Raw genomic sequence first — 23,548 nt, forward strand, 5'->3', positions numbered from 1 at the left:
TATCTCTATCTCCAATACTTCCAGTTCCAAGTACCTGTCCAATTATAACTTAAACTTATCAACTGTTTCTGCAAATATTTCTTGAAATGTTAGAGACTGTCCGGGGCTCAGCGACGATCCTGAAAAGAGCCCTCGGGACAAAACTCTGAGAACAACAAAACTTCACAACTTAGTCCATGAATCACGATCCTTCAAACTCACACACATGAATCACACACTCACACGTGAAACGAAGATGGATACTTCGAATCCTGGGAGGACTCTGGTCCACCTTGTGAAACAAACCATGTGGAGATAACAATCAACGAAACAACATAGATACTCACACGTATACACACTCACACATACACACTCACACACATACACACTCACACATACACACTCACACATACACACTCACACGTATACACACTCACACGTATACACACACACACATACACACTCACACATACACACTCACACATACACACTCACACGTATACACACTCACACGTATACACACTCACACATACACACACACACACATACACACTCACACATACACACTCACACATACACACTCACACGTATACACACTCACACGTATACACACACACATACACACTCACACATACACACTCACACATACACACTCACACATACACACTCACACACGGACACACTCACATTAACACATACACACCCACACATACACCCATTCACACTCACACATACACGTCCACACACATACACACACACCCACACATACACACACCCACACACTCATACACATCCACACACACATACACACACACCCACACATACACACACCCTCACACATACACACACACACACCCATACACACACACATACACACACACACACACACACACACACACACACACACACACATACACACCCACACACTCATACACACCCATACACACACCCACACACTCATACACACCCACACACACATACACTCATGCACACTCATACACTTTATCCCCTCCATACTCTCCACTGTCCTTCTCTAACCCCCTCTCTCTCCCAATGATGCTCGTTTCCCTCCTCATATTTTTGTCCCACTCCTCGTTTCCCTCCTCATATTTTTGTCCCACTCCTCGTTTCCCTCATATTTTTGTCCCACTCCTTGTTTCCCTCATATTTTTGTCCCACTCCTTGTTTCCCTCCTCATCTTTTTGTCCCACTCCTCGTTTCCCTCATATTTTTGTCCCACTCCTTGTTTCCCTCCTCATCTTTTTGTCCCACTCCTCGTTTCCCTCCTCATCTTTTTGTCCCACTCCTCGTTTCCGTTTTTGTCTCTTGAAAGTGAAAACCCAAACGACCGATCTATTTAGTACGTACGCATTCTGACACGGCGGGCACGTGGGTGGAGAGTATTTATTTAATTATATCAAAACCAATAAATCGGGGCGTTCCGAGGATCTCGCGCATGCGCGTTCTCGCCAAGTTTCCCCGCAGACATGGGGAACGTGGTATGTTGTGTGTCACGTGTGTCTCGGTTATAGTCACCGTGTAACTTTTAAAGCCGGTTAACGTCAGTCAGTACAATGCGAGGACACGTGGTGTACTTGGATAAAATGGTTCGCGGTTTTAAATCCCACAGGATATCACGAGCGGCCTTTACTTGTTACGTATTCCGTGTACGATGTCCTCCGGCACGACAAGGTCACAAGGATGTGAGGTGGCTTGAGTATCGGGATACCCATTATAGGTATTGAGGGCATTGGTAGACAAAAGACCGATCGCCACGATTCTATATTAATAAGAGGGACGGCATGATCGGCGGATCGACGTTTGATTAGTGATGTCTGGATCACAGTTTTGTTCCTCAGAGACGGTTGGTCAGATTTTACTGCTGTCTTCAGGTCGATGTTTTGGGCGGGGCCTGAATGGAGGGTTGCCGCATGACGTGTGTCAAAGTCTGGTCACATGGTCAATGTACGCCATTTTGTTTCCATTTTGTGAGAAAATGATGAACATGATATGAATGCATGGTGTTTTGGTGGAAAATATGATTAAAAAAAAAAATCAATATGGGAGAAAGGCCTTCTTGATAGCAAAATACTATTTAAATGCAGGTGCTGATCCATTTCATTGTTTGTAATTATTTTAATTGTCTATTTTTCTGTCGATTTTTATTTTTATTTTTATTTTTATTTTTTTTTCATATTTTCACTTTTTTTTTCTACGTGTTGCATTTCTCTCCCTACCTCTAAATTTCCTTTGTGGACATAGGTTGTTACATTAACAGAATAATGACCTCATGAAAATTAATAATTTAATTGTCTTCAATTCAGCTAAGGTTTCATAAAGTGCAAGAGTCGGTGCTAATCAGGTGCACGCTGGGTATAACATGCACTGCATTAGGCAAGGATAGACGGACAGTGTCATGCCGGTGTTTCACAGGCAGGGTGATTCATCAGTGTGTGTCAGGTCAGGTATGGGAGCAGCGTGTCGCTGCGTCCACTTTCCACCTGTACTCCAGGGGCCTCCATCTGGCCATCCCCCAGGTAGATGTCTGGCCCATCCCCATCTCCCCATCTCGAGATGCTGATCAACCTGCTGCAACCATGAGGCATGTGGTCGTCCCGTTGGTCTCTGACTCACGAAGCTCCCTTGCTGAGAGAATCTGGTGAGCAGGATCAGCGTCAGGAAAAAGACCAGTGCAGCTGCAGCTGACGTTCACGGACTATTCAGGAAACAAATCTCATCTGTGGCTCTCAGCAGCCGCTCGTTGGACACAAAGTCTGACCAGCAAGGGCCAAGGATTCTCCAAAGCCCCTGGTATTGAAGGAGTTAAGTCTTCGTCTCGGTTCCCTGGTCAGAGTCCAAGTCTCACATCCGTAGAGCAAGAATGGAAGCACCAAGGACCTGAAGACTCGGACTTTCGTCCTCCTGCACAGGTACCGGCAGTGCCACACCCCATGATCCAGTGACTCCATAACTCCCCAGGTCTAATGCAGACATCTATCGACCTCTGGCTCTCAACATGTTGAGACATGAATATCACTGCCAAGGAAAGTGAATCTGAATCTCCCTGTGACTTCTTCATCCTCACCCCAAACTGATACAGAGAAGATGTCATTGAAAGCCTGGATCTTGGTTTTCTCCCAAGAAACCCATAATCCTGGCGGATCTGACTCGTTCAATGCCTCAACAGCCCCCATAAGGATATTTTGCGTCTCCGCAGAGATGACCATTTGTGAAATCAAGGACAGATTCCCAAATTGTGCACCACAGCTTGATCTCTGACATCCTCCCCAGAGTCCAGTCCATCCAAGTGTTGACAAGTGTGTAGGGGGGCAGTACACACCGCTGATGAACTCCAGTAACAACTAGAAATATCAGAGATGGAACCACTACATCTCGTAGCATCCTCGATACCAAAGTATAGTTCAGAAATCCGATCGCTCAGTTTTGGTGGCACCCCACGAAGACCGAGAATCCTCAAGGCATTCTGATTTGACTGAATTGAACGCTTTGCGGAGCTCAACATAGGCTGCAAGCATTCCCTGCAGAAACTCTCGTCTGCGTTTGGTGAGGAACCAAAGAGCAAGGATTCGATCAATCGTTGGCCTCTGGTGTAAAGCTCGACTGCTCTGGGCACTGGTGCTCAAGTAAATGGTGGTGAACCCTATCAATAATTATCTGAGCTTCTGAGCAAAGACCATGCCAGGCACTGAGAGCAGCATCACCCCTCGTTAGTTGTTTCCTTTTCCTTCCAGAGAGGGATGACAAGACCCCTCATCCATTCAGTTGGGATGATGCCTATGCTCCAAACTGAGCATAGAACTGCATGCTATGACATGAGTACAGCATTTCCACCAGCCTTAAGTTTGGCATGGATACCACAAATCCCAGCAGCTTTTTCTTCTTTCAACTGGTGCACCGCAGCCTGTGTTTCCACAAACTAAGGTGGTTCACAGTTCATTGAGGGGTCAGCAATAGGGATAGTTGCACCCTTGCCATTCAAGGCTGACCTGGTTGTTAACACTGCAATATTTTGCCTTCTGCTTATTGTCTCTTCCGGTAGTTGAATTGCTAAATATCTCGCCCTCCCATTATTTTTTGGATGTCAAATAAGAATAAGGGAGATTGCTTATGGCTTCTTCTTAGTGGAGATCATTGAATCCGTTGCACTTGGTGTTCTCCCCTCCACGTACGTGAAATTAAAGATTCTCTTTTGGTGTACTTTGCCCGAGTGGACAATTTAGTCTTTGAGATCCACCACAATGGTAACCATCAGAGCATGACCAGACCAGTAGTCGGTGTAATCACCTGCCCTGATCTCACCACAATGTGGTCTCCGAACCTCAGTGCTGCAATACCGATGTTCATATGCTGGCACTCAGATAATAGCAGACAGGTGATCATCCTCTCCGAGTGGTGACATACCAGGCACCCACCCGAAGGGACTTCCTCAGGTTAACCCAAGGAGACCACAGTCTGGTGGACGACATCTAACACCACCGCAATCTGACCCAGAAAGGATACCCTGTGCTTCTCCTCCTATCAAATAATAGGGGTCCTGAATGCTTTGCTTCAATCCCTTCATCATCCAGTGAGCTGCTTGGGAGGTGAACTCGTAGAATGAGTTTTCAGATTAGAGGTTTTTTTTTAATGTTTTTCGTTTGCTGGAGTGCAAATCATGCCACCAACCTCCGAGGAAAAGGTAGTCCAGATGCAGTTGGGTATCGGATATGGATGGCCATGGACTCACAAGGAACACCTCTGCCCTTTGACAGGTTTTGTTAATCCTGCTGGGTGTCCATATCCACACATCCTCAACAGGAAACCTGGTGGGGGAGACTGTTTAGTCACCAACAACCTGACCATGAAATGTGTTAGTATAGGTTTACATGGTACCTGTAGTAAGTCACATCTGATCTGATCTGACCCTTTAATCCGTCAAATGGATGTTAAGCTAATTGTTGGGTGTCTTGTCTGCCATCATTAGTTGGCGTATGTTGACGATCCCATAGTGTCCTTCACCTAGAGTAGTTGAGCTTTCACTGGTACTCTGGCCAATTTTATAAATTCCCACCATGACCAACTGCTGGGAAGGCAATGGCAAACCACCCAGTATCACCTTTGCTAAGCAGCCATGGACCTGCCTTCAGGCAGAGCATAAATCGATCAATCTTTTCAAGCTTGTTTGTTTTCCTCTAATTCTCTACTCTTGGATGGTGTCCCTCAATTTCTATCTTGCACTTCTTTCAAATTTCTCCATTCTTTCACTACCAGGACGGTGACTGCGAGTTTTATTTTTTTTAACATTTATTTATTATTTTTTCACCGCATTGTAATTTCTAGTTTCTGCTCACACACTCTGTACACCTCAAATCAAATGCTCATCAGTGTGAACCTTTACTCGCTCATTGCACTTCATTTTCCCATGGTTTCTGTGATATGTTTTCAAGGTTAAATCAATGTTGTCTGATCTTTTGTTTATTCTGACGCGTTAGAAGAATGACAAACCTTGTTACATAATACAAGTCTCACTTTTGGGTGCAGAGAAAGGCAGCTTGATAAAACAGACGCTTACTTCACACAATGGGAACAGGTTCTGTACGCCGTGCTCGATGGAAGCAAAATGGCTTCTAATTCCAAGTTGTTGTGACTCTTGTATGTAGGTACTCTTTGTGTGGGAGTCGAGGGGGAGGCAGCCATTTCGGCCGGTGGGGTGGTGGGATTGTAAGGGTGTGGCCTCGGGGACTTCATGAGGAAACTCAAAATTTAATTTTCCTTTCACTTCCCATGTGGACGTCTCATTGATTGCACCAATTTTGGCGAAATTTGCCTTTTACGGCATTAAAGTTCCTTGTGTTTTGTTTTACGATTTAATTAACAAAAAATTTTCAATGATTTCTGGTGGAAAGATTAACATGTGGCTGATGAGCGTTTCTTCAAAGTTTGTATTTATGGTGTTTTCTTTGGCTCTGATGCTGTCTTAGCCATTTGGTTTTGTAATAATAGAAAATGATCTCATGCCACATCAGTGTGAACCACAATGTTGGACAAATCCATGTGATTTTTTTTCCTGTATTTTCTCATGGATGGGCATTTGCTCACCATGTACAAACTATTTTCTCCACATTTTCAAATGACATTTGTCTGATTCTGTGCTCTTCCCACAGGGTACGCCTGTGTGTGTGGCGCTTGGTGTGGCAGTTCTGACAGCTATCGGTGGTGTTGCCTACACCTTGTGGAGTCACCGTAAACGTCGTGTTCCAACCACACTTTTAGATTCAAATGTGAAAGTTCCTCTACGGCTCGTCGATAAGGAGGTACTCTGCAAGATGATTGTTCGAATTTGGTGACACGAATATTCGAATTTTCAAATCTGAAAAATCCAATTCAATATTTTGGTTTGACTATTGGCTTGGTGAAAACATTGAGCAAGTTTGTAGATTAATATTTGCTTGATTTAATTTTATAACAAGTGTATTGTATACTGTGTGTGTATGTATGTATGTATATATGTATGTATATATATATATATATATATATATATATATATATATATATATATATATATATATATATATGAAAATGATGAGTTGAAGCTGTAATTATTAATGAGTTACTTCACAACTTAGTGTTTTGTAGCCCCATTTAGAAGTGATTAGGATTGGAAGCTCCTTGTCACCTTTCTTCCATGTCTGTGTCTCTTCTCTCTCTTTACCTCCGCCACCGAAGGTGAAAGACGTTATGTTTTCGCCCCTTTGTCTGTTTGTCTTTGTTCAGGATATATCAAAATTGTGTATGGATCCAGATGAAATTTTGTGGGCAGGTTGGGTGCAAGATGAGGACAAACTGATGAGATTTTGGTGAAGATCTGGATCTAACTACTCAAATTTTTTTTCATTTTTCACCATTGAGAGATCGGGCCAAAATGATATATAGCACAATATCGCAAAGTTGTGGATGGATTTTTATCTTCCAACGATATAGCTGTCAAACAATGTGACTGTCAATTTTTTTTCTTTTCTTCTGTGAACCAATTTATCCCAAGATGACCCTCAAGAATTTTCAAACTGAATGGATGTAGCATTGTATTATATATATATATATATATATATATATATATATATATATATATATATATATATATATATATATATATATATATATATATATATATATATATATATATATATATATATATATATATATATATATATATATATATATACATACAATTTTGATGTCATAACAAAGGCACCTATGATGTCTAACAACAACAACCAAAAAATCGCACTTATTCCCCATGAGTACTTGCCATGTGATAAGTATCAATTTTTATTATTTTTCTTGGTGCAGTTTTGGAGATGGAGGTCCAAAGTTTTATTTATTTATTCCCCCTTTTTTCCAAGATGGCTGCTACACCATGTGTCCTATGACATAATTGTCATTACAACATTCTGCATGAGTTGTAGCTCCGATGGTGAAAATTTCGTCTTGATCCGACAAGCAGTTGCAGATAAAAACTCGTGTTTTGTGCAAACGAGCAGACTCGAATGCAATACCCTCTCCTCTGGTGAAGGTATTAACTGAGTATTCAAGGTGCTCCTCATGATCAATAACACCTGATGCACCTCAAACCCAATGGCATCCTGCTGTTATTGCCACCGAACACCACCTCGTTGCTGCATCCACTCTACCAGGATGTAATATCGGCTTTCAAGGCTGACAATCTCAAAAGAATCCTTTTTTTTTTTTTTTTTGTATACCTTGGTTGAGGCTCATATGAGAGCTAACACACAACTCACAGCAAGAACAATGCCCTCCATCAACTCTTCTAGTTGATGGAGGGCATTCTTGGACCAGATGAGAGAGAGACATTTGTGCATGATTGAAGGAAATAAGACACCATCATGGGATGAATTTCACCCATCCACCATGAACTCTTCTGCATGGGAAAAAAAAAGTTTGTGTCAACGAATTTGAAGGCTTTCCTCGTTTTGCTAACTGTGATTAAAGTTGTTCAGCTGGGTTGTAAGGTTGGAGGTGACTGCTTTGCAGACCGAGAGGAAGCTGATGTGTTGAAGCTCGTTGATTCACATAATACAGAAGAGTGAGATGTTGAAGACTTCAAGGAAATAACAAATGCTGAAGAAGATGAGCAAGTCAAGAAGTTACAGTCATAACTATGAAGAAGTTGGCTGACTTATTTTCTCTTCCAGAACAGCTGACACGAGCTGCACTCTTCATGTACCCGAGTCTTGAAAGGAGCCTCCAATTTAAGCACCATTTAAACTCTGCCGTTGTTCCCTACAAATAAATCTTCAACCAACGGTGATTAACATGCAGTTTTATGAGCATTCTCCGACACCTAACACCTGAACCTTCTCCCTGGCCCATCAACTTCCACCCATTCATCTCTTGATGTCACACTGCCGATGTTCAGTGATTATGACTTGGATGACAATGCCTCTCCGCGCTCCACATAAGCTGCCACACCACCACCAAGTGATTGCTTTAGTTGGTAAATAAAACTCCTGTAGTTTTAATGCTTGTTTTTACCTATCGTAGGGTACATTTATAATGTCATTGTGTTATTGTTTGGATAAACATGAGAAGAGTCGTCATTGTTTGAGAAGGCATGGGGTCAGGGGAAAGTTGAGTTCAGTCACACATCCCCATTTTTTTGCATTGGAAGTATGATTCGTTGTATGCAAGCTTTTTCAGGAATTCATTCCTCCTTTGTGTGTGCGTGTGCGTGGGTGTTTAATTTATAATTCCCATTCTAACCACCCACTGACTATTATTATTCGATACCTTCCAGGTGCCGTAGAAAGCTGAAATTTTGCGTGCCAACGGACATCAAAGCCGATACCCCGGGGGGAGAGAGGCGGTAAATCACAGAACCATTGGAAAGCGTCTGTAAATAAAAAAAAAAATAAGTAGATGAAAAAATTGAATGCAGGTGAGCGACCTGAAACGATGGGGAAGCACGGTTTGTTATTGCTTTCACTCCAAACATATCCCAGAAGTATGTTATTATTTTAACTTCCTGCACTAATTTGGCCTTTCCTTTCCAGACCATCATGCCATGTCCACATGGAGCAACCCAAAACCTCCTTGCCCCATGAAGTTACCACTCCAATCTTGCTCTTCCCTTCAGTTCTTTAAAGGAGAGACCAATGATGTTTCAAATTCTCCTTTTCATGATAAATTTTTATTTTATTTTTTTTATTAATTCTAGCTCTCACTTTTGTTTTGTCTTCTTTTTGGCTTTCTCTGCAATTATCCTGCCTGCTTCAGTATGTCCCTCACCCACTTGTCTCGCTTGGCCCCATTAATGTCATGATGCTACCATCGTGCTTTGTGACTATTTGGTGTCTTACCTTTCTGTCTTTTGCTTTTGTCTGGGTTCCCATTTTGCCTGTTCCCTTTGTTCCATTGTCAAGGTTGGCTTTGCACCTTCTGTTGTCTGGGATTTCCATTGACCGTTTGTGTTTGTACTTACGACATGTGACCGACCGTACATGTACTTACTCGTTCAAGGGAAAGCTTGCAATGTTAACATTACACCGCTTGTTCTTTCGAATATTGTGCTGCTCTCTTCTTACGTTTATGGTAATAATTGGAATAATTTGGAATTCCAAACTTCAAATTGCCTCCCATATTGTTAGTTATAAAGCAAGGGGAATAATTCCTTTCCTTGCCACTGCAATGCAATGTTGTATTTTATTATTATTTTTTTTTTTTTTTGCAGCTTGGCCTCAGGTGCTGGAGAGCATTTCTTGTTCAACCCACAGCTGTTTGTGAAATATTATCCGTTGTTGTTTTTCTGTTGTATTTGTTTTGTTCAGTTTTGCTTGTGGGGCTGATAGGGTGGCCGAGAGGTACGCACACTCACTTTTGAGCTGTCTTGCATCGGTTCAAAAATCCTATGGTGCCCTATGCAAAGAGTAGGTGAGGTATCGCCGGCAGCAAACGGGTGTTTTTAAGGCCATTTCCCCCTGCTAAAGCAGGGGTTACCCTTGTGGGCCCATGACCATCTTCTCCACTTTGCCATATTTTCTGCATCTCCCCTTGTTAACCCCCTTGCTTGCATTTCGTCTTTCTCGGTCTTCCCCGTCCTCTACGTCCTTCTACATTAATTTCATCACTTCTTACCCAGTCACTTTCATCCTTCCTCATTGCATGATTCAACCACCATTGGCTCTATTCCCATCATCTTCTGCAATTTATCATTTGTATTCCTCTCTCAACAATGTTCCACACATCCACTGAACCGTTTGCATTTCCAGCCTTCGTTACTGCTCTACGTTCATTACGCATGTCTCACTCCCATAAATCGTAGCACTTCTCACATGTAGCAGCATACACCTTTCCCTTCAACTTCAACGGCACCCCCTTCCTCATCAGCATGCCACTCAGTTCCTGAAACTTCTTCCATGCACATCTCACTCTCGTGACCGTCGCAGAGTCTGATCCACCTTATTGCCGGCACCATGAACAAATTAATCATTCCTGCCCTAACCTACAGAGGGCACTTCATCAGCAGCACAGCCATGCAATCCGCCAACGATTCCTCCCTGCAACCTTGTGCTGCATACTAACGAAGACATCTTCTTTGTTACTTTGGTGGTGCAAGGTATCATGTCTGATGCATAGTGCAATTGTAGACCTGATTGAGACCTTTTAAGGTGTTCAATGAAGTCATGCCTGATTGTCGGCACAATACTTCCATAACCAGAGGACAGTTTGAAACTATGAAAGCTAAGAGCCAATAAAAATGTACGGAAGAACTTGTTTATGCTGCAAATGATGAACCTGTAGCATATCCTCCCAGTAGCTGTAGTGGAAGTAGATGTCATGCTGTAACTTGAAAACAAGACTATGCCTGAGTTGGCACAATGCAGAGTTAAAGCTTCAGTATACTGTAGCTTCTGCCCTTGAACATGCACACTTTGGGGAGAGGGTGAGATGTATCGATATTTTTGATATCAGGATATTGACCTGGAGGACTGAGCAGACCTTGGATACTACTTCCACACAACAAGCTCGTGCCCCTCTTTGTTGTAAATATCAAATCCTTCCATGTACCCAAACCCCACAATGAACCAAAAAGGACCTTGCAACAGTAAAAGTTTGCATGCTCATTTTGACTGCTAAAATGCAGGTGTGTGTATAATTCCCTTGGTGTTCGTGTTTGTTTTATTGTGTTTGTAGACTGTAACCCACAATACAAGGAGGTTCCGCTTCGCTCTTCCGACTCCCAAACACTGCCTGGGGTTTGCTGTTGGTGAGTTTTTTTTTTTTTCTTCTGTTTTCTCAAAACTCTTTTGTTCAATGTCCGTTCATTACCCCCCATCCTTGTGTAAAGCTTGTTTGTTCATCTTTGTCTAATGTTCAAAGAAGCAATCACCATGCACCCCCCCCCCTTTCTCTCTATATTGTGTACTTTTACCATTTTCATCACAATTAAGTGGTCATGTGATATCTGTACCTTTTGGGTTATTTGCAAAATCGTTTCCTAAAGGCCCAGTCACACCTTGACGTTTTAGCCAGCTTATGCCGATTTTTGGAAAATTTGTGTAAAACGCTGGTACACGTCGAATACGTTATGGGTACGTTTTGTACATGTTAAGACCACGCTGAAAAACACTGCCATAAGTGGTAGTACGCTGGCTTTAAACGTTGAACTTTTGGGTTTTCCTCGAATTTTTTCATGCTTGAAATTTTACGACGTATGTCGGCGTATGACTCGCACGTTCCGCTACGCTGGCCATAAGTTGTGGGCACGTTATGCGATCGTTGACACACGTTACTTGTAAGTTACTCATAAGTCGAAACACGTCGAGGTAATGTTTAGCGTACCCAAAACTTATTTCTAACCTATGAGTAACGTTTTGGAAGCACGCTACACGAATGTTGTTCACACTTTGCAACACGTTACTTGAAAGTACTACTACTACTACTACTACTACTACTACTACTACTACCAACATCGACATCAGAAATTCTCTCGAACTACTACCACTACTACTACTAACATTGACATCACTAAATTCTCTCGAACTACTACGACTGATACTACTACTAATAACATCGACATCACTAAATTTTCTCGAACTACTGCTACTGCTACTGACATTGACATCTACTCAACATGGAGTCTGGAACACTGACGGGTTGCTCTTGTGAAGCCCATTTGTATATACCAATTCCCCTAAACGCTGCCAATACGTCATTATACGGTAGCTGTAAGTTAGAAACACGTTCAGTAAGTTCTGTGGTCGTCCGGAAGACGTCAATCAAATTCGTCAATGTGCATTTGAGATACGTTACACTTGGGTTCAAAGCACGCTACTAATAGGTTCAAAGCACGTTACTTGTAGGTTAAAAATTAAGTTTCGGGTATGCTAAACATTACCTCGACGTGTTTCGACTTATGAGTAACTTACAAGTAACGTGTGGCCGACGTGTGTAAACGATTGCGGAGTGTGCCGAGAACTTATGCCAGCGTATGCGGAACTTGTGAGCCGTACATCGTAAAATTTTCAGCATGCTTGAAATTTCACGACGTAATAGACGTTCCACGGAATATGCCAGCGTACTTCATTGTTTTTCATCGTGCTCCTAACGTATACACAACTTACCCATACCGTATTCGACGTGTCCCAGCGTTTTTGACACATTTTTCATACGTCGGCATACGCTGGCTAAATCGTCAAGGTGTGACTGCGATGTTGACACTTCCAATTTTCAGGCGGTTATGATTTAAATCGGCGTGTGGCAGGTTTTTAACAGAGAACGCCACGAGTTCGTCGGCGATACGTGCAGCGCGCCATGACTAAGTTAAACTATCGTTGGGCATAGGTTGTGAACGCCGACAACAGGCTAAGCATTCGTTGGTATAAGTTATCTTTAACACAACGAAACGTTCTGCTCCGTTACTAATACGTTATGCATACGACCAACACGTTATGAATACGACCAAAACTTTAAAAAAACCTCAAAACTTCAGCGTACGCCAACGTTTTACCTGCATTTTTATACGTTGCCATTCCTGGCTAAAACGTCAAGATGTGACCTGGCCTTAATAAAGGCCTCTTGTCTGCATTCCTTATTGGTTTTGAGTTTTTAAGAGATTTGGAATATATTGTTTTAATTTTGTGAGTTGTCTTGCCATGATGGCCATTTTTAAAAATTATTATTTTTAACTATCATTTGTGTTTCTATTGGAATCTTCATGATTATACTCTATACCTCATTTCACCAATCCATCCAAGTCTACAATCGTGAACAAGGGCTGAATGCATTTGACGTGTTTTTCTTGGATTGAGGCGCATGGAAGAGTCAATGACGGAATAAAATGGAAGGGAACTGTTGAGCAAGGGAAGGGTAATTGGACAAGCGAAAAGACAGGCCATATAAGTCAGCACGTACAGATTTTTAGATATATATTTTTTTCTACAGGAAGGTTCATGGAGGAGCCACAACACGAAATGAGTACAAGACCACACTGGACTTGACTTTGAATATAGTGATTGAGCTGGGGGGGAGGGTGTGGGGGGGTGGAGGAAGTGACATCACTTTGTAGAGCACTCTTATAAGCCTGGTGTTGGCTTGGTGGTTACGGTGGCGGCTTGGGATCCTTGGGTCCTGAGTTCAAGCCCCGTTGGCTGCTGAATTAATATACACCAGGAGGTTGACTCAGCCTGTCATCCTTCTGAGGTCAGCAAAATGAGCACTCTTGGTACCAGTGATGCCATCTGTATAATGCCTCCTATTATTCTTTATTACTTGCAAAATTACTGGTCGTCATGAAACTTTACCAAGTTGTGGAGGTCATCTCGACTGAGGCCTATTGATTTTTGAGGTCAAAGGTCATCTTGAGGTCAAATTTCTAAAATCATTTTTTCATCCGGTTGACTTGAAAATTAAACAGCAATTGCATAGTGCATCACTGAATTGGGAAACCAACTATTTTTGAAATCAAAAGGTCACAGGTCAACTCGAGTTCAAACCTCTAAAATCTATTTTGATTTGAAAAATAATCAATTTTTATCTGTTATTAAGATTGGCAATTTGAATCTTGATGAAATGGCTAATTTGATGTATCCATGGCAACCTTTGGAGGGGTGGGGTGGATCTTACAAGTATTGTGCTCTGCACGACGTCTTTTTCTTCTTTCTTCCCCCCTTCCCACCACAACCATTATATTAAGACAATTGAGGAACTTCATTCTCACCATGAAGTTTGTCTTTGCTTTGTCCTTTAAATGCTAGTCCTTGAGCAAGGAAGTAGCACACACCATTTTTGACATCTTTCTTTATGATTAGGCTCGGGTTGGAATCTAACCACCGCCTTCCCAGTCTCAGCACGGATGCTCAAATCGTTTTGCCACCGAGTCTGATTCGAGAAGGAATCCACAGATGAAAAGATGAGCACGAAAGCAGAAAGGAAAAGCTGACAAACAGTTTTAAGTGTTGAAGACTATTCATTTTCTGAATAAAATGTTGAGAGGTATGCCCACTAAGAAGGGGAAATGACATTTTGTGCAGAAGCCCTTTTATTTTTTGTCAAAGACTGCACCCTTCTGAAAGTGATTCTGACATGAAGATGTCTTGAAGCAGCAATTTAGTCTCTTCCTTCCATCATGCGTTCACTTGGCCTCATGCTTCTCCACAGTGATTTTTCTTTTTTTCGCAGGCCTCGTTTCACGACACTGAGGTATTCTCCAGTAAGGAATAATGTAATGGTTATGAAGATAGCCGGTAACTACGCACATCAGTTGGCCTATCCTGGCATGTCACAAGTAGTGTGGTTATGGAATTAAAGGGAAATTCTACAGTGATTTACTTTTTTTTTTGTACTTTGTGAAGCTGCTGTTCTCTCGATTATTGGTTGCGATTATTTGCAGTTTGATGAGTGACGTGTCATTGTACTCGTAACTCTTTTTGGTGTATCTCCTCGACTAACTTTTGTTGTGGTAGCATTCGTGGCAATCGAGGTACACCGATCACTCTGCCACAGAGTGTCCCTTTAGTTTTGCTGTTATTTTGTCCAAAATGATGTAATCTGTTCTGCTTTCAGGACAACACATTTACCTTTCTGCCAAGATCGATGGTAGCTTGGTGGTTCGCCCATACACTCCCGTTTCCAGCAATGCTGACCTCGGATACGTGGATTTGGTGATAAAGGCAAGATGTTTGTAGAATTGTTGCATTGGCAGCCTCATGAGTGACCTTCATGCAAGATTCCATGAAATGTTTTTCAATGTCCCCCCCCCCCCCCCAACAGGTTAAAAATTATTTTTTCTTTAAAAAAAACAAAAACATTCCTGTGTGCCAATATTTATGTAGATGTTTTTCAGCTGTAGTTGGTATGTTTGTTTGTTCTTTAGATATATAAGAAGGGGGTACATCCAAAGTTCCCAGAGGGAGGGAAAATGTCACAATACCTGGACAATTTGAGGAATGGTGACACTGTTGACTTCAAGGGCCCTGACGGCAAGCTGCTTTACCAGGGAAAGGGTGAGTGTGATTATGGTGGCCCACTCAACCGATGGCTCTTGGTTTATTTTGCTATCCGTTTCGATATTGGATATCCTTGTTCTGTCCAAAAGCAATGTTACCTAACCCCATTTATAACGACTATCAGAGTGCCTGCCTTACAGACACTGTTTCAAGCATGTAACATGTTATTCTACCACACCCCTCTATTTGGGTGGTGTATAGGCAACAGACCACTGCCTTGATCTCTTTAAAAAAAAATTCTAAATCAAACTTTATGGAATCAAACAAAACTTGTTCAGGCACAACTTTAGGATGCCCTCATTAATCACTGAACGTTTCAGCTTCCCTCGGTCAAATCCTCTCGGAGTACTAGATGCATGCATGCATATTCACATGTATGCCATAGCTCCATTATAGTATGATTCCATCCACCAATGAGGATCATACTCTCTAGAGAGCGTTGGTGCTGCTGAAGCAGTCTCCTGGGCTATTGGGTACAATCGTAGACGGGTCACCACTTTGACACGATACTCAAATGACTTGATCATCCCAGCAAGCTGGCACTCATTTTTCCGACCTCAGAAGGACTCCTGGTCCTTTTTGCGGAGTCAACTCAACCTGGTATTAATTCAACGAATGAGCAGGATTTGAAGTTGGGACCTTCGGATCCCAAACCCGCCACCCTAACCATGAAGCCAACACCAGGCATATAGTATGATTGAAAGACCAAATTACCAAGATGGAATGGACTCTGATTAATCAATCAGTCACCACCCTTACCCTGCAGTTTATTTTTTTTCACTCCCTTTGTTGGCTTCCCTTTGTTTTTTGCACAATGGTCAATATTTTAAACTCTGATGTAGAGTATGCTGATCAAAAATAGAGTACCAGGTTGGAAAACATACCCTTCAGGGAAGGTGTGTACATAAACGGAGGTTTTGAGGAAAAATTGATGGAGAAATTGTTTGTGGATGTGAATAATGTTGAGCTGTAAAACCAAACAAAAGCATCTGAGTTGCCCATTTAGATGTTTCCTAAAGGGTTTATTTTATTGATAGAATTGATTATTCAGTGCTACTGCTCTGCAGGCAGCATTGCCATCAGCTCGGGCAAAACGTCTGCACCAAAGACCCAAAAGGTGTCTCGCCTGGGACTCATCGCTGGTGGGACCGGTTAGTATAGTTGTTGCACCTAATCTTCGCTCTCCTTTTGATGTTTCTTCTGCTTCTTAAACGGAATATTTGCATAAAGAAATAATGCTTGCTTTTTCAGGAATCACTCCTGTGCTCCAGCTCATCAGACAGATTACCAAGGATCGTAATGACCACACAAGCTGCCACCTCATCTTTGCTAACGAGGTGATGTTGCTGATGACTATGGCATCTGGAGTTTCACCTTGATGTAGTACATCCGTGATCTCTTCACAAATGCAGGACACATGAAAAATTATTTCCACAAGTCTAAGTGTGCGTTGACTTGATAGCTCAGATATATTCATACTTTACTTTGAGCTGTCTAGCCTGGGTTGGAATCTCGACCCAGCTATAAACTGTTGGATTGGCATTTTGCAGGTAGGGTAAGGCATCCCTCGGATGAATTTAAAACCAGAGTACATGTCTGGCAGCACTATGTTAAAGATCTCATGGTATCTTTCACATAGTAGGCGAGTTATCTACCTGCTTTTTTTAATGTCTCTGCTGACGAAGTCGCCAGAGGCATTTTGTTTTCGGGTTGTCTGTCTGTCCGTGTAACTGTGATAGCTTAAGAATGGCTGAAGGGATCCAAGTCAAACTTTTGAACAAGTGTGTATAATGATGTAAAGATAAACTTATTAGATTATGGGTTCAAAAGGTCAGAGGTCCTGTTAAGTAAAAATTCTGTAGCAGTGCTAACCTGTGAACCAGTGATGGGATTTTGACCAAATTTTGTGGAAGTATATATTATGATGCAAAGATCAACTGATTAGATTTTGAGGTCAGAGGTCATGTCAGGTATAAATGTGATAATTGAGAACAGCTAAAGGGATTTAAATCAAATTTGGTGCAAGTAAGTATAATGTGGGTGGAGGAATATCATTCGACGTCAAATTATGTCGTTATTTTCTGCCCCTCATTCAAAACTCCCTTGTCCTTCCCCATTCTACTTTTTCTTTTAAATATTTTATTGCCCTTCCAGACATGTAAACGGTCTTTAAAACTACAAGGAAAGACCACCAAGTGTGTATTTCTGGTGTTTTACTGTTACCACAAACGGCCATGCAATAGCCAACGAAGTTTGGAACCTGATGGTACTGCCTGACAATTCCAACTGTTGAGTGCAAAACGTGTTTGACAAAGCGTTGGTTACAAAAGGTGTTTTATTCTTCCATTCAGTCACTCGGATGCTTTTAATTGCTCTTTTTTATTAATAGATTATTGGCCGTTTCGTAATTCCTTTGGTGGTGGTGGTGGTGGTGGTGATGATGATGATGATGATGATGATGATTAGACTTCATTAAAAATAACAAAAAATATTTGTTTCAGACCGAGGAGGATATTTTGTTGCGTGGTGAGTTGGAGGACTTGCAGAGCCGCTTTCCCACCAAGTTGAAGATCTGGTACACGCTGAGTAATCCTCCAGATGGTTAGTTCCTGTTCTGCGCTCTCCCCGTGATTGTTGTGTTATCTCTTACCTTGTGCCACTGTCCTTCCATATTCCCTTTGGACACTTTTTTCCCTTTGTACAAATGTGCGATTATCCGAGCTTGCACGACTATCCTAATCGAAATGCAAATGTTGTAACTACCAGACTCGGCAGTGTAATGCTTAGACCATCCGCTCCGAGTCTGAGGTCGGCGGTTCAAACCCCGGCCGAGTTTTTCCAAAGTCTTTAGAAATTGTACGTGTCGTTTCCTTGCTTAGCACTCGGCATTAAAAAGAGGTTAGAGAATGGACAAACAATGATTGGGCAGGCTTTGGTAACACACAAACACTTGAAAATATTTACAAGATTTGCTGCCCAGCCTGCTATGTTTTCTGACCCTCAACCCACTCCAAGCTAAACAGAATAAACTAAACACACAGCACAAGCTATGTTTTGGAAATAATTTTTATGCCTCTGCAGCCGAATGCTCCGGTGTCATTTTGTTTCTGGGTTGTCCTTCTGTCCGTGAATAGCATATTCTCCTTACCATATTAACTTGTGAAGTGCTTCAGGGATTTTGGCCAAACTTGGTACAAGTATGGACTCTGATAAATGGTAAGATTAACTGATCAGATTTTGCCTTGAAAAGGCCAATGAGTCATGTGAACTTTAATTGAAACTTTGTTACTGCGTTAACTTGTGAACCACTAAATTCATTTCAACCAAACTTGGCACAAGTATGGACTGTAATAGTACAACGATAAACCTGATGGATTTGATTTTGGTTAAAATGGGTCAAAGGTCATTTTCCCTTACTTTGACAATCATTCTGCAGACCACAACTCAAGTTTTTGAAGCATGTGAGAAGCTCAAGTCTCTGTCTGTGTGTCTGTCTCTCCCCTTCCTCCCCTCCAAAATGTGGGCAGAGGTGTAGTCATATTGACACATTTGCTTCAAATTGTTTTCCAGTTTTTAATTGGTATCTTGATAAGAGTGAAACGAGCCCTGAACGCTGTGTGGTATGATTGTGCTGTTTTGTTTATGTGAAAGTTTCATTCAGAACTTTTCATGGAATCTCATGCTTTCCACGGAATCTCATGCTTTCCACGCTTCATACCATTTGGTTACTTGCTCTCTAACAAGAGACCAACCCAGAGGATTGAGATGCTACCAAAGCAATCGAGGCAGATAATGCATTGGGTAGTTTGCCTTTGACTTTCCCAGCTTTACTCTGGACCCATTTGGATGTCTCCACATAATGGCCTACCCTTATGAAAGGCACTCGAAAATGAACCAGACTGTAGTTAAAAAAAAAACAAAAACAACTCATCACCTGCAATGAGAGTTCTCTCTCGCTGAAAATATGAACAGTTTTCTGGGATGAAAATTCCTCACTAATATTAATTTGCACTTTTTAATTTTTGTTTCATTGGAGGCTTTTCATGGATTGCTGTGGTTATCATACTAACATGCATGCATGTGGCCATGCCAGCGCCCTCACATAGCCTTGCGTATACTGCCGGCCTTGTTTTTTTGCATGTTACAATGGCCGTTTTTGGTGCTTAACTTCTACCCTTGTGTCCACAGGCTGGGGATATAGCAAGGGTCACATCACTGATGACATGATCCGTACTCAGCTGCCAGGGCCGAGCGACGACACCATGGTGCTTATGTGTGGGCCTCCTCCGATGATCGAGAACGCGTGCATCCCAAACCTACACAAGCTTGGCTATGCACAGGACATGATGTTTGCTTACTGAGTGTGTTGATCCATCACCAGTGAAGTTCTCATGGCCATGCATGTTTATTGTAATGGAATACCAGTCTCAGTTGAATGTTGTGAAAAGAATAACAGATTGAACCATGAACTACATTTGGGGTGGACCAATGGGAGAAGGGAGAGCTGATGTTTCAATTTTTTTGCTTTTGGGGTTTTTTTGTTTTTTTTGGAATTACATTTTGCTATTTAAAGTTTATTTTTGTACGAGTTTGCAAGGAAGGATGTTTTTGCCAGGGTTGGATTCTGTGGTTAGCTTGCATGATTTTTTTTTTTTGTTGCATTTATCTTCTTTCAACAATGATTATAAATGTACAATTGTTTGAAAAATTGGGAACTTTTTCCGATGTCTACCACCAGTTTGCCTGTTTTTGAGATTGTGGTTGTGGTGAAGTTTTCACATCAGTTTGCCTTGTTCTGTGGTTAGGCCAGAGATACCACTTTGGTATTCAGATGCTCATGTTTCAACACTGAACTGGAAGCACTACCTGTGCAGGTATCTAATGAAATGAGAGGGGGTTGTTTTCTTTTTTTGGCTTCAAAGTGGACATGTGCGCTTCCATGCCACAGTGATTCTTGTTTTGTCAGTGTCTGTGCAATTGGACAAATGCTGCCTTTAAGAGAAGCATTTTGTGTGTGAGATTTCTGCTGGCTTTCATTGTGCACTTTTGGTTTTTGGTTTTGTTTCAAACACTAAAGTGTCCTGTGCTATGTATTCTTGAAGAGTTGTAAGGATGTTAAATAAAGCAGAGTGCACAGCATGCCGAACTGCAAGTGGGCTCTGTGCAAGACGCTATATGGTTATGGTGAAGTGTAGTCCCTGTGGGTGTCCATGACATCCTAAAACAAAAGAGTGCATACCTCCACCAGGTTGAAGAGTTACATTTTGTAGCCCACTCATTGGCTGGATCTGCATCCAGACCTTCATCAAAATGTAATATGCTTGTCATCTATCCAACTCATCCGTCCACAACGTTTTGAGATTTCGTATTTGGCCCCATCTCTCAATGGTGAAGAATCACTTTAAAAATTATCAGATGTAGATCTTCACCAAAATTGAATCAATTTGTCCTTGTCACAACCTGTCCACCAAATCTGGCCACAACTTTTTGAGATATCCTGCTGGACAGACTCGTACAGCAGTGGTGAAAACAGCTGCAATCCACCTTCGGTGGTGGGTAACAAATAAAAGCACACTATTAGCTGAATATATTGTACCTGTTTTTCATAATTGTACTCAAATATTGCTTTTGTACAAACAAGTCCAAAGGTGTTGAAATGGTGTCTGAAGGGATTTTTTTTATTTTATTTTTTTACTTCAAACCCTATAGCTCCATTTTACCATTATTGCTTTCATAAACATTCAGCATTTCATTTTCCAAATGTGAGGGATGGGGTTTTTCACAACTTTGGAAGTACCATATTTATACATTTGAAACTGTCAGCTTCTGTTGTGTGGTTTCCTCATACCATGGAATCTCTTCCGTAGCTGGACAGGTATCCCCCCACCGCACCAATTCCTCCATCCTCCATGGTTAGATTCTGTAAAAACAATCACCATGTCATCATCCTCCAGGCTGCTGCAATCAATGTAAGGTTGCCTGTTTGTTGTTCCCATCTGAACCTACAGCTTGATGCTGGGATCCGAACTGCAGATACCATGTTTTGTGCAGTCTACTAGTCATTGTCATCTATCTGAAGGAAACTAATGTCTCTTGCATGTGATTTGTGTGCATTCACTCCTCCATAAATCTGAGATGTTTCTTCTGTTTAAATTAATTAATTCCTGCTTTTATACAAGCTGGAGAACTGTGTGTATGTATGTATGTATGTATGTATGTATGTATGTATGTATATATATATATATATATATATATATATATATATATATATTTCTTCTTTTGACTGCTCCCTTTAGGGGTCGCCACAACGGATCATCCGTTATGATCCGCATAATGATTTGGCACAGGTTTTACACCGGATGTCCTTCCTAACGCAACCCTGGTCGCCTCTTACCACACAGGGATCTGGTACACCTATTCGAAGCAGGATATACACCAGCCCAGTGCACTGGTACTCACTTCGCTGACCTCGGAAGGATGACAGGCTGAGTCAACCCCCTGGTGTATTAATTCAGCGGCCCAACGGGGCTTGAACTCAGGACCTTTTGGATCCCAAGCCGCTGCCCGAACCACTGTGCCAACACCAGGATATACATATATATATATATATGTATATGTAGGGTGAATATACTGGTTCTGGCTCACTTTTCCCCATGTAAATGAATGGGGGATTTTCAGCAATTCATATTTTTTTTTCCCTAAAAATAAACCCTCTTTTTATCCCAAGGTATATTTATTTGTCTCCCCTTTTAACCTGGGGACACTTTTTTTTTTCAAATAATCCATGCAATAAGATAAAGATTTGTTCAAGTACTAAAGTGGTAATATGATTTGTTTAAGGTGATTCGAAAGAAATATCTGAAACGTCTAAGCCTCGGGACACTTTATCAAATAACCGATGCATATTGTTTAGCTCACTCATTGAACCTATAAAGATTTGTTCATTCTCAAATTCCTTCAATAGTTTAATTTTCTTTGCACAATAATCCCCATCTAAAATATTGAAAAACAAAACATTTGAATCTTTATATTTTTTTAAGATACCCCTTTTGTGCCATTACGAAATGATAAACTTCTCTTAATGCTCTTGTTTGACCACCTCCTGAGCCACATATCATTTTGAGATTATAGTAAATTGTTTTTTCATTGTTCAATTGATAACCATCAAAGTTTTCAGTCCATTCAAGGATATTCATTTTTTTCTTTACATCCTCTAACTTACTACTTTTTAAATTGATTCGCTTATTTGTTTTATTTACCTTTGTTTTAGTTATTTTTTCAATAAGACTTATTTGATATTTTTCACATTCATTATGTTTTCCATTTATATACCAAGACTGAGATTTTCTCCACTCGTTAGTTTGATTAATACTTGGTTTGACCATTTATATATTGCAAAAAAACGCAGCGGTAGCCCTTACAAAACCCTAACCCATCTTCCCATCGTTAAAACACAATCTATTCTATTCACTCTTTCATACAATATCCATATGGAACAGAATCTATTCCATTATCTAAAATAAATGTCTTATCATCAAAGGCTCCTAATGCCTTTTTATTTGCTTCTTCAGTATTTATATATGTTATGTTTATAACTTCTTATTGTATTCATTTTCCTATATTCTTTCTTATTCATCAAACAATTATAATAATTTCTAAAAGTTATTGATTTCTTTATTACATATTTCTTTATTCCCTTTAACCTCTTATCAATCTGATCACCATACTTATAAGCATATGCCTTTGCTCTCAATCCAATAAACTCACTCATTACTTTTCCACCCAACTCATCCTTAAACTTACCAATAACCTTTTCATTCTTTTTGGAAAATAACTCGCTCTTCTTGCTGAAATTACTTGTATCATATACTCCAATATTTTTCTTCATATCTTTATAAACATCATCAGTTTTTATATCTAGGATAAAACTATCAGTGTCCATATACAACAATGAAACATTTTCACCATACTCTTTCTTTAAGTCATTATACAAATAATCATACATCAATATCTTTGATAAATCAAGAACTCCTGTTCCAATATAA

The 23,548-nt window shown here is 41.0% G+C and overlaps 2 protein-coding genes across 11 annotated transcripts in view; one reads left to right on the forward strand and one right to left on the reverse strand.

Moving 5' to 3' along the window:
* The first annotated feature begins 1,354 nt into the window (after nt 1–1,354).
* On the forward strand, nt 1,355–20,677 carry LOC147025939 (NADH-cytochrome b5 reductase 3-like). Of its 3 annotated transcripts, none has more exons than XM_085880869.1 (9): nt 1,355–1,478; nt 6,144–6,293; nt 11,191–11,263; nt 15,061–15,167; nt 15,371–15,500; nt 16,571–16,654; nt 16,755–16,840; nt 18,005–18,104; nt 19,692–20,677. In XM_085880869.1, exons 1-9 carry the CDS (start codon nt 1,467–1,469, stop codon nt 19,862–19,864), a joined length of 915 nt encoding a protein of 304 aa, XP_085736995.1. In that variant the 5' UTR covers nt 1,355–1,466; the 3' UTR covers nt 19,865–20,677. The 3 variants fall into 3 exon arrangements, with proteins under 3 accessions (XP_085736995.1, XP_085736997.1, XP_085736996.1); XM_085880871.1 differs by lacking the exon at nt 19,692–20,677 and adding an exon at nt 19,074–19,144; XM_085880870.1 differs by lacking the exon at nt 1,355–1,478 and adding an exon at nt 1,921–1,944.
* A 477-nt stretch (nt 20,678–21,154) lies between these two features.
* LOC147025940 (liprin-beta-1-like) overlaps nt 21,155–23,548 on the reverse strand; it is a 129,920-nt gene continuing 127,526 nt past the window's right edge. For all 8 annotated transcript variants that reach the window (XM_085880863.1, XM_085880864.1, XM_085880858.1 and 5 more), the window contains one exon: nt 21,155–21,423. In XM_085880863.1, coding sequence (XP_085736989.1) covers nt 21,346–21,423 — 78 coding nt within the window. In that variant the 3' untranslated portion in view covers nt 21,155–21,345. The remainder of the gene's footprint in view (nt 21,424–23,548) is intronic.

This window comes from Eptatretus burgeri, chromosome 5, assembly GCF_056783735.1.
Source record: "Eptatretus burgeri isolate ZD-2024b chromosome 5, Ebu_testis_v1, whole genome shotgun sequence".
Taxonomy (NCBI): domain Eukaryota; kingdom Metazoa; phylum Chordata; class Myxini; order Myxiniformes; family Myxinidae; genus Eptatretus; species Eptatretus burgeri.